At 39.6% G+C, this 15,664-nt stretch overlaps 1 protein-coding gene across 13 annotated transcripts in view; it reads right to left on the reverse strand.

The window, feature by feature from the left end:
* The window catches only part of LOC133640913 (MAP/microtubule affinity-regulating kinase 3-like), a 113,388-nt gene that overhangs the window by 33,303 nt on the left and 64,421 nt on the right, over window positions 1-15,664 (reverse strand). For 8 of the 13 annotated variants that reach the window (XM_062034600.1, XM_062034601.1, XM_062034608.1 and 5 more), the window contains 3 exons: window positions 6,490-6,726; window positions 6,284-6,424; window positions 405-504 (listed from right to left, as the gene is read on the reverse strand). In XM_062034600.1, coding sequence (XP_061890584.1) covers window positions 405-504; window positions 6,284-6,424; window positions 6,490-6,726 — 478 coding nt within the window. The remainder of the gene's footprint in view (window positions 1-404; window positions 505-6,283; window positions 6,425-6,489; window positions 6,727-15,664) is intronic. The other 5 variants (XM_062034602.1, XM_062034610.1, XM_062034609.1 and 2 more) reach the window with 1 other exon arrangement.

The following is a 15,664-nucleotide window of genomic DNA, read 5'->3' on the forward strand; positions in this document are numbered from 1 at the left end:
GCTGAAAAATGGAAGACAAAAACTAAGATGGCCAACTTCCTGATCGTTTTCAGGAATGGGTTCCTGAGTCTTTTATGTGCTTCCTGTCATGATAGACGTCTCCTGCGATTTTCGTGTCAATACGCGAAACTGGGGCTACATTTTTCCTCATTTTAAAAGGTGGCGCTAGAGAGCCAATTTTGAAATTTCACATTCGGGACCCCTAAAATATAGAATTTTATGGGGGACTTTTCGTGCATTTTAAAAGGCGTCCAAACGTATATAAGAAAAAACATAAATTTTAACAGGGCCCTTGCGGGGCGTGCTCCGCTGTTCGGGCCCTAAATCCCCTCAAAGACTTCCAGAACACGTGCGTGGTCACCTATTTGCAGCACATATGACGTCAAAGTAAAGTGTTTATTTACCTATTCTCTTCTGATCGGTGATGTCCAGCTCTGGTTCAACGTAAGGCTTGAGCTCGTCTTCCTCGAATCCCGCATTGATCCATCGATCCTTCATGATTTGCTACAAAAACCCAGAGAGATGGAAGTTAGCGGCTCGTCTTTTTTACAGCGTCTACAAACAGGTTCTTTTGAAGTGGATGACCTTTCACAGTCAACATCCACATTGTGTTGTTTTCATTCGCTGCTGATCGATGTTTCTGTAAGCTTTTAATCAGGAGAGCAACTAATTAGTATGGATCATTCTCTGATATGACCCGTGAGCGCCGCGGGCCATCTGAGGCTGACGCACGCGGCCGCCGACAGCATTTGTGTGTGTGTGTCATTTATTGGTCTCAACCACTATGTTCACATGTACACAATATTCCTGTTGAGGAACAAAAACAACACAAGAAGTAAGAATATAAATGTGTTTACATGTTAATCAGCATATTCCCAATATTGCTGCTAATACTGCACGGGGTCAAACCAATAGTTATTTGTTTGTGCTGTGTAGGTGGGGTAGTGGTGAGCAAATCAAGTGCTTCTTTTCTCCGACCTGTGCCATGCTGTATACCAGGCAAGTCCAAACTTTAGTTTGACTCACGAAATGTCATGAATTTAGAAGGAATCTGTCCCACAGGGTGTTTTAAAACTGTTAAATATCTGACTATTGCAAATTTTCCACCATCTGATAGACAATGCGAGTAAATCATCATTTGACCAAATCTAAACAACCTTCCCTAGTCATGGCGAAGAAAAAAAAATGCGATCAACGCAAAAAGTCAGATATAAACCTGCTCACTGAAATTTGACGATATTATTAAAAAACATTAAATCACAATAAATAAAATCAATTTTACCCACATTTAAAATGCATTACAATGCATGATGGGAAAAAATGCAAAACTCCCTCTCCACAATTCCCCATGTTTGGCTTATTTTAGCTGCTAAATGATTACAGATTGATTGATAAAACATTTGAGACTCCAGAGTCGTCCCAAAAATCCCAGATTACCCAGAATTCCCGGACATTTTCCCCATTGAAAATGACAGGACCAAAATTCAAACATGCACAATTCCCACTTTTCTCACCCGATTTGAACCGTTTCACCATCCAAACGTTCCGCTCACCCTGGACACTCAAGCCAGCATGTATCCCGGTTCTCAAAATTACCAGGAATTTATCCCCACTGAAAATTAATGGGCAAAATACAAACTTCTCCATATCCCACATTTGTCAAGGTTCCACCATCAACACACTCCACTCACCCTGGACTAGGACACATTTCAGTTCAACTCGCACGTTTCTGCGGCATTCACACACAATTCCTACTGGACTTGCACAGATTCTAGTTCAGGGGTGTCCAAACTACGGCCCGAGGGCCAAGTGCCATTACTAGTACTTTTCAAAGAAGTGCAGTATAGCATTTACTAATACCACGACATTCACCTCTCATCCTCAGTCACTAATCTGGGTGTTAGGATGAACCCTCACCTGCCCTTTGAGGCTCAAATAAAACAACTGTGCAAGACCTCCTTCTACCACCTCAGGAACATTGCTAAACTCCGCCCCTCACTCACTCTCTCTGATGCCGAGAGGCTCGTCCACGCCTTTGTCTCCTCCAGGCTAGACTACTGCAACGCACTTCTTGTAGGGGGGCGGCGTGGCGAAGTTGGTAGAGTGGCTGTGCCAGCAATCGGAGTGTTGCAGGTTACTGGGGTTCAATTCCCACCTTCTACCTTCCTAGTCACGTCCGTTGTGTCCTTGGGCAAGACACTTCACCCTTTGCCGCTGATGGCTGCTGGTTAGCGCCTTGCATGGCAGCTCCTGCCATCAGTGTGTGAATGTGTGTGTGAATGGGTTAATGTGGAAATACTGTCAAAGCGCTTTGAGTACCTTGAAGGTAGAAAAGCGCTATACAAGTATAACCCATTTATCATTATTATCATTTGTAGGGATCCCAAGCAAGAACATCCAGAAGCTGCATTACTTACAGAATAGTCATGCTAGGATCCTGATGAGAGTGCAGAAATACGACCACATCACACCAATTCTCAAATCCCTGCACTGGCTTCCTGTTCCACTCAGGATTGAATACAAAGTCTCCCTACTAAAGAACTATTCACCCCCAAATCCTCCACACGACACCTCCGCTCCGGACAGGCTACCCTCCTCCAACCTCTGAGGACAAAGCTACGAACTATGGGAGACCGGGCTTTCTGCTCCGCCGCTCCTAGTCTGTGGAATGCTCTCCCTGACCACCTGAGGGCACCACAGACTGTGGATGCTTTTAAAAAAGGCTTAAAAACCCTTCTTTTTAAAAAAGCCTTTTTATAGATATATGCATACTAGTTCTAGCTATTAGGCTGTTCTAGTTTTTTTATTATCTTTTTATCTTTTTTTTTTTTTTCAATACACTAGCACTTTGAGGTTGTTTGCTCAATGTAAAGTGCCTTTTACAAATAAAATCTATTATTATTATATAAACCAATCAAAACAACCTTCCCCAGTCATGGTGCAGGAAAAAAAAAAAACTGGGACAAAAATTCAACAATCGTGGTCGCACATAACAACCTGCTCTTTGAACTCTATGGATATGATAAAATGAGTCCAATCAACATTAAAAAAAAATTCAGATTGACGCCCATTGAAATCCATTACAAGGGATAATGGGGGTAAAAAATGCAAAACACCTACTCCACACTTATCCATGTTTGGAGCATTTTAGCTGCTTTCTGATTGATTAAGAAACCTTAAGGAGGGTTTCACTGAGTCAACAAGGTAAGAGTTGAACTTTCACATACTCTTAAGAACCAATTATAATAGTTATCTACAGAGGTGTGGACTCGAGTCACATGACTTGGACTCGAGTCAGACTCGAGTCATGAATTTGATGACTTTAGACTCGACTTGACAAAATGTAAAGAGACTTGCAACTCGACTTAGACTTTAACATCAATGACTTGTGACTTCACTTGGACTTGAGGCTTTTGACTTGACATGACTTGCTACTTTCCCCAAAACCCAAAGCTTAAAAAGTTATTTGGGAGCGCTCCGTATCTTTCATTTTATACGTCTGTGTCTATAAGCGTGTGTGCTGCTTGTCAGCGTGTGTGCTGTCAGTACAACAGCCAATCAAATTAAATCTACGTTGTTTTCATCCCACAGCTCTCATCCAATCCAATTGCAGGACAACCACCGAACATGATTTGTCAAACAATGCGGCAGTGAGAAACAATTATGCCAAAGTTGGTTTCGTTCGGGTATAAAAACTACGACTTGGTCAACAAAAAACGAATTGCCGTATGCAAATCACGCAGTTCGAATATTACAGACGGAGACGCAACAACTTCCAACTTCGTTCGACATTTGAAGTTGCACAAAGAAGGGTAAGTTGTGAATGTAAGATAACGTTTATTGGCTAAGTAACATGACTTTTATTTGCTGTGTAGTTAAATCAGTGAGGCTGTAAACTCACTGCTAACGTTATAACCATAGACATCTTATAAGGGTACGCAGCATTGAGCGCTACTGCCTACTGGCGCAGACGAGACGCGGAGCCGCCATCTTGGAGTGGTGATCCGCTCCACTCAGTGCAATTCATTTGGCAGGCAAATTTAATTCATCTTACCTCACTGAATACCACTGATTTTCACGCGTTTTTTTGTCATACGTGTAGCTATGATAACGGACACATGTTTTGGCGTTTTTATTATTCATAGTTTGCTTAACAGTAATATAATATTCTTATACGCTATAAATGACCAGACGTCCGAGATCAAAACTGGGAATATAATCCCAGAGAAGGGGGAAAAAAACGGTCAGCTATTTTTAAATTGAAGAAACAATATGATTAGATTATATATACATGCGTATATCCTACATAAACAATGTATGAATACATTAGATATCTATATATTTTAGGGACCTATAGACTGTAACTCTGTTGCTGCAGCAGCAGAGAGTTTATTCTGTCTTGACACTTTGTATTGATATTTTGTATTACATTCTTCCCTTAAATGATAATGTTTACAGTGATTGTTTTATATCTATTTTTTATGTATGTCGCTTTGGATAAAAGCGTCTGCCAAATACTTAAACATATATAAACACCTGAAAGTCTTTATATCAGCTAAAACCACCAATCTGTTTCACTGGATTCAGAATAAAACCAAATGCTGTCTTACCCAACAATGTTAGTATTTGAATATTGTTACTTGAAGACTTATTCCTGGTTACAATTATACTGTTAAGAAAGTATTGTCTTATACTTTGCCTAAAATGAGAATGCATCATAATCAGTGGCGGCTGGTGAATTTTGTTTTAGGTGGGGCTGAAAGTTTGTAAACCAAACCCCTGTAGGGGTGTCATCCTCCCCCAGAAGATTTATTTGTGATTCTCACATACAAATATTGAAGATCTTTGCTCCTTCTCAACTTTGTGGTAATGTTATTTTCATAAAATACAACCAATAGTATGTTAATGTTTGTTTTTGCAAATGTGTTTATTCTGTAAAGGAATGAGTTAAATGTTTAAAATTGTTTAAACTATTAAAATGACTGGTTAATAGTGCTATTATGAATTGCAATGTCAGCACCATTTTTTTTCCTGCAATTTCAAATGCACTTGTTTTTTTAAATAAATACAGCGTTTTAAAAGCATACACAATCTGTGTAAAAATATTAGTCTGTGGTTAAAAGGACTTGAAAGGACTCGAAACTCAAAATGCAGGACTTGGGACTTGACTTGAGACTTTCTAGTCTTGACTTTGGACTTGACTCGGGACTTGCCTGTCTTGACTCGGGACTTGACTCGAGACTTGAGGGCAAAGACTTGAGACTTACTTGTGACTTGCAAAGCAATGACTTGGTCCCACCTCTGGTTATCTACACTACCGTTCAAAAGTTTGGGGTCACATTGAAATGTCCTTTTTTTGAAGGAAAAGCACTGTACTTTTCAATGAAGATAACTTTAAACTAGTCTTAACTTTTAAAGAAATACACTCTATACATTGCTAATGTGGTAAATGACTATTCTAGCTGCAAATGTCTGGTTTTTGGTGCAATATCTACATAGGTGTATATAAGCCCATTTCCAGCAACTATTACTCCAGTGTGCTATTGGTACAATGTGTTTGCTCATTGGCTCAGAAGGCTAATTGATGATTAGAAAACCCTTGTGCAATCATGTTCACACATCTGAAAACAGTTTAGCTCGTTACAGAAGCTACAAAACTGACCTTCCTTTGAGCAGATTGAGTTTCTGGAGCATCACATTTGTGGGGTCAATTAAACGCTCAAAATGGCCAGAAAAAGACAACTTTCATCGGAAACTCGACAGTCTATTCTTGTTCTTAGAAATGAAGGCTATTCCACAAAATTGTTTGGGTGACCTCAAACTTTTGAACGGTAGTGTATATACAGTATGTTCTAGTTGATTATAGTTGTAAATATTGTCTGTATTGAAGAAACTGAAAAGTATAATGAACAAATCAAGAATTGATGAATTAAGTCCATCCTTAAATGGTAAACACTATGCATCGGCATAAATAAACTGCGTAACGAATGGTAGAAAGTTCTAACGGGGTTTGTTTCCTCGCACGCAATCATGCACACTTGAGAAGATCAGATGGTGTCATGGACAGACGCAGACATCGGGAAAAAGAAGGAGCTTGTGATGGGGACCAGCACACAGGACTGGACCTGGGGTCCCCGCAGAAGATGACGCAGGCAGGTGGAGGAGAGATGCAGAGTGGAGCGGAGGGTGGCGAGGTGCTTGAGGGATGACATTCTCCAGACGGTGCAGATGACGTGCTCGTGACGGTGAGGGGGGTGGTTGAAAAACTGAACTGTATATTTACGTTTTCGGCGTCCTCCCTCACCTCGAGAGTACCGCGCTTGGCTGGGTTGAGGACCAGGAAGCGCTTAAGAAGGTTCTCGCAGTCCGTGGACATGTAGAAAGGGATGCGGTACTTTCCTCGCAGCACCCGCTCGCGGAGCTCCTGCGAGTGTGACCACAATGACGTCAGCAAGTTAGCGTCATGTTGTAGGCGACATCACATCTCACCTTGAGGTTCTGTCCGTCAAAGGGCAGCGAGCCGCTGACCAGCGTGTACAGGATGACGCCCAAACTCCAAACGTCCACCTCCGGCCCGTCGTACTTTTTGCCCTGGAAGAGCTCGGGGGCGGCGTATGGCGGCGAGCCGCAGAAGGTGTCTAGCTTGTTGCCTAAAGTAAACTCGTTGCTGAAGCCAAAGTCGGCGATCTTTATGTTCATATCTGCGTCCAGGAGAAGGTTCTCAGCCTGCGGAGAAGATGGGGGTCAAGGTTACAGCAGTATTGGGGTGGAACAGCACGTCTCTAAAAGTCACCATGTTTCAATCAAAGCAGAGAGGAAGTGTGAATGAAGGAGCATCCATTGCGTTTGTTTCTTGCCTAAAATGTAATTTCTATTTAATTGGGTGTGATTACATCAGATGTAATGAAACATCTGCTCATGATCGCACGCTGCCTGGGGCAGAAGAATAATTAGGAGACAGACGCAGCATGAGTGAAGGCATCATCTGCCGAGCTGAGAAAGTAGCCGGCATCCCTACAAGACATTTGGATGCATGCTGGGAAAACAAGACACAGAGTCGGGTATAAAGAGAATGTGGCCAACTAAACAACAGGCGCCAACTTTGCTACCTAGTACGTGTCCGGCATGAGCCCATGTCATCTTTGATGTCAGATTTTCTGACAAAATGAAGCAAAATAATGAGTCTTTACATAGTTGTAAACATACTCCAGCTCATAAACTTACAATAATCTTCTTGACTGCACTTAAATGTAGAGTATATGTAGAATATATTTATATTATTTATATATTATATATATAATATACAGTGTTTCCCATAAACTGCCAAGATACCTGTGGCGGTGGGGGCGTGGCTATGGGCGTGGTCACCATGACGTCATTGAGTAAATTGCATAATTTACTACAATGATATGATTTTCTCTAGAAAGGCTCAAAAAATGTAAACTTACTAATTAATAATAACGTCCATCCATCCGTCCATCCATTTTACAATATAATTACAACACTTTATGTACATATTTATATACAGATTTGAACAATAAGTTATTCACTGAAATATATTTATTAATTGTGGTTCTTACAAAAAATATATCTTATAAAATATAAAAGCTAAAATGTCTCTTAAAGCTCTGCCCCTTTAATTAGTGCATACTAAATAATTTAACTTTAGCCTACTACTACAACCATATTATTTACCAGCAACATAAAGTGAAACAGAGGCAGAGGTGTCCTGCCACAGTCAGTAACAAATAAACAGAAAACAGTAGTGGTCAAATACAAATAAGGCAACAAGAGAAGTATCCTACACTTCTCTTTTGTAAAGTAAATCTGAACAGCCTATATGGGCATCTACATCAACTATATGATTTGCCTGAGAAGCTGGACAGGACAAAAAAACAACAACAACAAAAAAAATAATAAAAATAAATAAATAAATAAAAATAATTTGTGTCGGACGTAATTCTTTCGTGGCGTGCCGCCACAAATAAATGAATGTGTGGGAAACACTGATATATTATTTATTATTATCATTCTTGTCTATTGTGAGCGAACTGTGGTGCTGAATTTCCCCCAGGGATCAATAAAGTACTTTCTATTCTATTCTATAAAACATTTTATTTTGTGAAATTGTAATTTTCTAGCCGTATTTGACGCACTCTGCTGCTACATTCCCGCATTGTTTCGTGACCAGCAGGCACTCTAACACACCCGACGGCGTAATAACCATAAAAAGAATACACAGAACAAGCAAAAAAAAAGAATACCCCTCATTTTGCCAAAATCTTCCTTTTTCTTCAATTTCTTTTAGTCCTACAAAACTACCTCATAAAGTCACATATTACATCAGTTTTGCACTCTTTGCACCTTCAAACTAGTCACTTTTAAATTGGGACTTTTGCACTGTTTGTGTCACACATGATTTTTATTTATTTATAAATGGTTGATTTATATAGGCTAGTTAAGGCTAGCCTATATAAATCAACCATTTAGAAATGCACATCAGTAAGCTAAATTAACCTCTTCAATTTGTCGCACTTTTATTATTTCATTATTTTTATTGTGCAATTCTACTTTTTATTCGAACCCTTTTACCGTATTGCTTTTGCACTCTTGTTTAGCTCATTCATTGTTTATGTTCTTTGTTTGTTTTTTTGCTCTATGCTTTTTAACCTGTAAAGCACTTTGGTCCAATTTAAAAATGGTTGTAAACGTGCTGTATAAATTAAGTTGCCTTGCCAACATCTCACAAGATTGTTTTAGTGAAATTTAGCTAGATACCCACACTTTACATTGTATCTATATTTTAACCTATTTAATCTTTTCCATAAGGAAGGGGAGGAGTCTGCAAAATGTCATTTTACATTTGTATGAAGACAATTAGGATGATTCTGATTCTGATTAGCATTGCACCAACGATCACGGAGAAATTGTGACTTGTGTGTGAAGTATGTCAACTTGTAATCCTTGTATCGTTAAGTATTATTCCAACTGATCTTTCTTTTTTGTAACATGCACAGTGAATAGGTGTACTTTTGTAGTTATACAGATATGGTAACACTGGCCATCAGGAGAGAATATTGAGTGATTTTTGGTCGAGAACATATTTTGCTTTAATCATTATTGATGTATTTCTTGCCACTTTATGTTGTACACTTCATAATGAGATTTCCAGTTAATTTCCTCATCTATTATTACATCCATTTACTCTTTCAATGTCCGTCTATTTGTAGTCTACTGTTACCGAATTGCATTATTTTAGTTTTACTGATTCTAAGATAGTCTGTTTTTGTCAAACCATCTCTTTAATTGATTAATTTCTTCTGTTATGACTTGTATTAGCTTCTGTGTGTTCTCTCCTGAACAAACCGCAGACGTCATGTCGTGTGTTTACCTAGCACCAGACGCTGTAGTCAGTGGCTCTACAGCATGGGTGTCAAACTCTGGCCTGCGGGACAAATTTGGCCCGCCGTGTAATTTCATTTGGCCCTTGAGGCGATATCAAATTAACATTAGAGCTGGCCCGCCGGTATTATACAGCAGAGGTGCCGCTGTAACCCAGCATTCACCGCTAATACTCATACTTGCCAACCCTCCCGATTTTCCCGGGAGACTCCCGAATTTTAGTGCCCTTCCAGAAAATCTCCCGTGGCAACCATTCTCCCGAATTTCTCCCGATTTCCACCCGGACAACAATATTGGGGGCGTGCCTTAAAGGCACTGCCTTCAACGTCCTCTACAAACTGTCGTCACGTCCGCTGTTCCTCCATACAAACAGCGTGCCGGCACAGTCGCATACTATATGCGGCTTTGACACACACACAAGTGAATGCAAGGCATACTTGGTCAACAGCCATACAGGTCACACTGAGGGTGACCGTATAAACAACTTTAACACTGTTACAAATATGCGCCACACTGTGAACCCACACCAAACAAGAATGACAAACATATTTCGGGAGAACATCCGCACCGTAACACAACATATACACAACAGAACAAATACACAGAACCCCTTGCAGCACTAACTCTTCCGGGACGCTACAATATACACCCCCCGCTACCACCAAACCTCGCCCGCCCAACGCTGCCCCCGCCCACCAAGTTAATGTTGATATTTACCTCAGAAGGCTGCAAATAGAAAAGAGGCATTCAATTTTTTATTTAAATTGCATTTAATATACCATTGATGTTTTTGTTTGTTTTTTGAAAGTTGATTTGGCACTATTAAGTTATATAAGCGTTGCTTGTTCCATATTCAGTGTTAAAGCAAATCCGTGTCGCAAACTGAGCAATAATTAAAGTTTTATTCATGCACTTTCTCTTGCTACTTCAAGGCTTGAATGTTTGATTCATTCATTCTTTTATTTTCAAATGTATTATTAGCCTGTGGAAAAAGTTTATGTTGATATTTACCTCAGAAGGCTGTAAATAGAAAAGAGGCATTCAATTTTTATTTAAATTTTATTTGATATGCCATTGATATTTTTGAATTATTATTATTATTTGAAACTCGATTTTGCATGTCACTATAAAGTTATATAAGCCTTGCTTGTTCAATATTCAATGCAAAACTTGTTTGAGTCCCTATTAAAAGGTTAATTTGTTCAACCTAGGCCCGCGGCTTTGTTCAGTTTTAAATTTTGGCCCACTCTCTATTTGAGTTTGACACCCCTGCTCTACAGTGTTGTTGGCAAACCTTCACTTCCCACACTTGTCTTCTTTCCGGGGAAGCCCATAGCATCAGCTCAAAGTTAGTAGCAGTCACGTGAGCGCCTTTTGACCAATCATTGAGGAGATGGCCTGAAACCGAGTTGGCCATGCTCTCTTTATACACGACTCAGAGGACACCGCTAATAAGCGTGACGTGTCGGCAAACACAGACGAGCACACTCATGGATCATTCATAGCATTCCATGAGGACGCTGCAAGGCCATACCCACACGAGCATGGAGATTTCTACGTGAAATGCTCGTGTAGTGGAAGACATGTTACGCTCAGATGCATTAAGTGCATGTGCGTGCTTCACTCTGACCTTTCTAGACAACGTGAGTCAGACTTAATCAGCCTCGAAAGGTGGACACTCATTTCTTATTTGAATATTTCATGACACCATAGAGGAAGATAAGGACTTATATCATCTGAAAACTGCTGGACCTTGTTTTGCTAATTACTAGGTCTGGGCCGATATTCGATAAGGCAATTAACAGACAAAGGGAAATTAAATCGCCATGTGCATGCTTCAAGAGCATTCACACTTTTCATCGCTTTTAGCGGCTACGCGCGTCAGTGCCATAGCGGAATGAAAAGAAGGGGGGGGAATTAGGGCTGGGCGATATATCGATATACTCGATATATCGCGGGTTTGTGTCTGTGCGATATAGAAAATGACTATATCATGATATTCGAGTATACATTCTCACGCAGTTGCTTTTAGCTGGGGGCATTACACTGCATGCGTTTCCCACTCCAGTGTTTCCCACACATTCATTTATTTGTGGCGGCCCGCCACGAAAGAATTACGTCCGCCACAAATAAAAAAACAATTAAAAAAAATTTTTTTTTACATTTTTTTGTCCTGTCCAGCTTCTCAGGCAAATCATATAGTTGATGTAGATGCCCATATAGGCTGTTCAGATTTACTTTACAAAAGAGAAATGTAGGATACTTCTCTTGTTGCCTTATTTGTATTTGACCACTACTGTTTTCTGTTTATTTGTTACTGACTGTGGCAGGACACTTCTGCCTCTGTTTCACTTTATGTTGCTGGTAAATAATATGGTTGTAGTAGTAGGCTAAAGTTAAATTATTTAGTATGCACTAATTAAAGGGGCAGAGCTTTAAGAGACATTTTAACTTTTGTATTTTATAAGATATATTTTTTGTAAGAACCACAATTAATAAATATATTTCAGTGAATAACTTATTGTTCAAATCTGTATATAAATATGTACATAAAGTGTTGTAATCATATTGTAAAATGGATGGATGGATGGACGTTTAAAACAAAACTGTTATTATTAATTAGTAAATATACATTTTTTGAGCCTTTTTAGAGAAAATCATATCATTGTAGTAAATTATGCAAATTACTCGATGAGGTCATGGTGACCACGCCAATAGCCACGCCCCCACCGCCACAGGTATCTTGGCAGTTTATGGGAAACACTGCACTCTCGTCTCTCCTTCTCACAGAGACGTAAACCAAGCGCACCTTCTTACACACGTCACGTGTGCAACGTCACACGCTCCCGCGGAGCAGAGAGGTAGCGACATGGTAACGTTAGTTGTGATGCTAGCGGTGAGCTGCGGGTGGTAATACGAGAGAGAGAAGGTGCGAATCTGGCAACAAATGGAGGAAGAATTAATTACCAAGAAAAACAGCACGGGATCCATCGTCTGGCGGTGGTTTGGCTTCAAGCGGGAATATATTCAACATTTATGCGGCAAAAGCGTTGCTACAAAAAGTAGCAGCACTGCTAATGTAGCATCATTTGAAAAGTCACCCGCTAGAGAATGAAGAGTGCTTGAATCTCCGCATGTCAACATCTCCGGCCGGTGCCACACCCACAAAAGGCCGAAGCAACTATTTCCAGATCAACACCGTATAAAAAAAAATAGTCAACAACAGAAGGAGATAACGTCCGCAGGAACCTACCACATAGCGAAGGACATACACTATATGATTTCCTATAATGCAGCTCATTTTTATTTGACACTTATTGAAATATCTTGTGTGACATCATGCACAAAAGTGCACTTTATTCGTTTTAAACTATTGTATTGGTGTTCTGTACAAAAAGTGCACTTTAGTTTAGTGTTGTTTTGATATGTCATCTTAGTGACATCATTCACAAAAGTGCACTAATAGCTTGTTTTAAAATGTCTGACAATCTTGCACTTTCTGTTTTGGAAATTACATGAATGTTTGTGCCACTGCTTGATAACTGTTTAATAAATACACTTTTGGTCAATTGACTTAGTTGTGATTTCCCTCTCTGCATGAACGTTTAAAATGAGCATATATTAATGCAGTACGAACAAGAATGTTTTAATGTAGACACATAGAATCATCATACTGCTGTGATTATATGCATCAAGCGTTCATTCAAGGCTAAAGCAAAATATCGACATATACATCGTGTAACGTGACATGGCCTAAAAATATCGAGATATTAATAAAAGGCCATATCGCCCAGCCCTAGGGGGAATCATCTTGTCCTTATTAATAATCTTTGACTCTTTGTGCAGCGACATTGGGCCGCTGGCCCGCTAGCGCAGTGGTTCTTAAATGGGGGTACGCGTACCCCGGGGGGTACTTGAAGGTATGCCAAGGGGTACGTGAGATTTTTTTAAAATTTCAAAAAATAGCAACAATTCAAAAATCCTTTATAAATATAAATAAAAACCTATCTTTTTTTCCAAATAGTTCAAGAAAGACCACTACAAATGAGCAATATTTTGCACTGTTATACAATTTAATAAATCAGAAACTGATGACATAGTGCTCTATTTTACTTCTTTATCTCTTTTTTTCAACCAAAAATGCTTTGCTCTGATTAGGGGGTACTTGAATTAAAACAAATTTCACAGGGGGTACATCACTGAAAAAGCGTCACATAGTGCAACTAGTTAGCGTGTAGCAGCTAACTTGGACAACATGATCACAAAACCAAATTCCACCACACCAATGTGGGAATATGTCAGTATAAACCTTTGGAACAAGATGAGACTATCGACAGCGAGGAGCCAGTTTGCCCAAAACCTGCACGCTCACTTGGAACACAACCACGACAGTCCACACTCACTCCGCGTTTGGTGAACAAGCCAGGTCAGTGTAAACACAAAAGTGCAAAAATAATGTGCTTTTATAGAAAGTGTGGGTAAATACATTGCCAATTTAATACCTTTTTTCTGCCATGTAATAATGTTTTACAACTACCATTCTTCTAAAAGTGCTGTCATGTCAGTGTTTCTCAGTCCAAATCTGCCAAATTTAAGTTGTTTTTCCAAATGAGCTTTTAATAAATCTGTAGTGTTAATATTGTTACTTTGCACTTTTGTTTACAAAAGGTCCTAACTTGATTGTCAGTTAAGTAAAGTACAACTCGACCTCCGGCGACATGTTCAATATTGAAGTGCAACTTTGTTTGGCAATACTTTATTTAGCTATTTTATTTATTGTTTTGCTTGTGTATATACGAGGTCCCCCAATCACCTTCTTAAGATATTGTATTGCTTTTGATTGTCATTTTTATTCAAGTGCAACATTTTGCTAACAGTAAGTATATTTTATTGTTATTGTTTGTTTGTTTTATTTAACTTGGAGATTTAAATGCTTTCATTACAACTACAATGTTAAAATACAGGAGAAATACAAGTTTACTGCATTTGATAGGATATACATATTATGTGTTATCATTACATTAATGGTTTATTTGGTCTCATAAAATATTGTTTATCGGCAATAATTTTTAGGTCGATACATCTCCAAGCAAAATGTGTTATTGGTCCAGGCCTACTCATTACCTCGGCCAAGGTTGTGTACGAAGAGGCTGAAATGTAGAGGGTAACGCTTTTGTAGATACCGCGGTGTTACGGTTTCAAAGTCTTCACAATGATGCCGTGACGTGTGACGGTATCAATCAAAAACTTGGTGGATGTGATTTTTTGCGGCGCTTTACCGTTGGCCTGGGTCAGACTATAAACCATATCTCCCAGAATCCTCTGCACAAAGTGGGGGCGTGGAACGCCGTAAGTAAGAACTGAAGTGTGTTCGTACTTGTAGTAGATAAGAGGAATTATTTAGTTTTTTAAAATATTTCCTGAAAATGTCTGTTGAGTTATGATTAGAGATGTCCGATAATGGCTTTTTTGCCGATATCCGATATTGTCCAACTCTTAATTACAGATTCCGATATCAACCAATACAGATATATACACTCGTGGAATTAACACATTATTATGCCTAATTTTGTTGTAATGCCCCGCTGGATGCATTAAACAATGTAACAAGGTTTTCCAAAATAGATCAACTCAAGTTATGGAAAAAAGTGCCAACATGGCACTGCCATATTTATTATTGAAGTCACAAAGTGCATTATTTTTTTTAACATGCCTCAAAACAGCAGCTTGGAATTTGGGACATGCTCTCCCTGAGAGAGCATGAGGAGGTTGAGGTGGGCGGGGTTGGGGTGGGGGGTAGGGGGTGTATATTGTAGTATCCCGGAAGAGTTAGTGCTGCAAGGGGTTCTGGGTATTTGTTCTGTTGTGTTTATGTTGGGTTACGGTGCGGATGTTCTCCCGAAATGGGTTTGTCATTCTTGTTTGGTGTGGGTTCACAGTGTGGCGCATATTTGTAACAGTGTTAAAGTTGTTTATACGTCCACCCTCAGTGTGACCTGTATGGCTGTTGACCAAGTATGCATGGCATTCACTTGTGTGTGTGAAAAACCGTAGATATTATGTGATCGGGCCGGCACACAAAGGCAGTGCCTTTAAGGCACGCCCCCAATATTGTTGTCTGGGTGGAAATCGGGAGAAATTCGGGAGAATGTTTGCCCCTGGGAGATTTTCGGGAGGGGTACTGAAATTCTGCTCTGTACTTCTCCCTACGTCCGTGTACCACTCCGTACAGCAGCGTTTTAAAAAGTCATAAATTTTACTT

The sequence above is a fragment of the Entelurus aequoreus genome, linkage group LG23, assembly GCF_033978785.1.
Source record: "Entelurus aequoreus isolate RoL-2023_Sb linkage group LG23, RoL_Eaeq_v1.1, whole genome shotgun sequence".
In the NCBI taxonomy this organism is placed as follows: Eukaryota; Metazoa; Chordata; class Actinopteri; order Syngnathiformes; family Syngnathidae; genus Entelurus; species Entelurus aequoreus.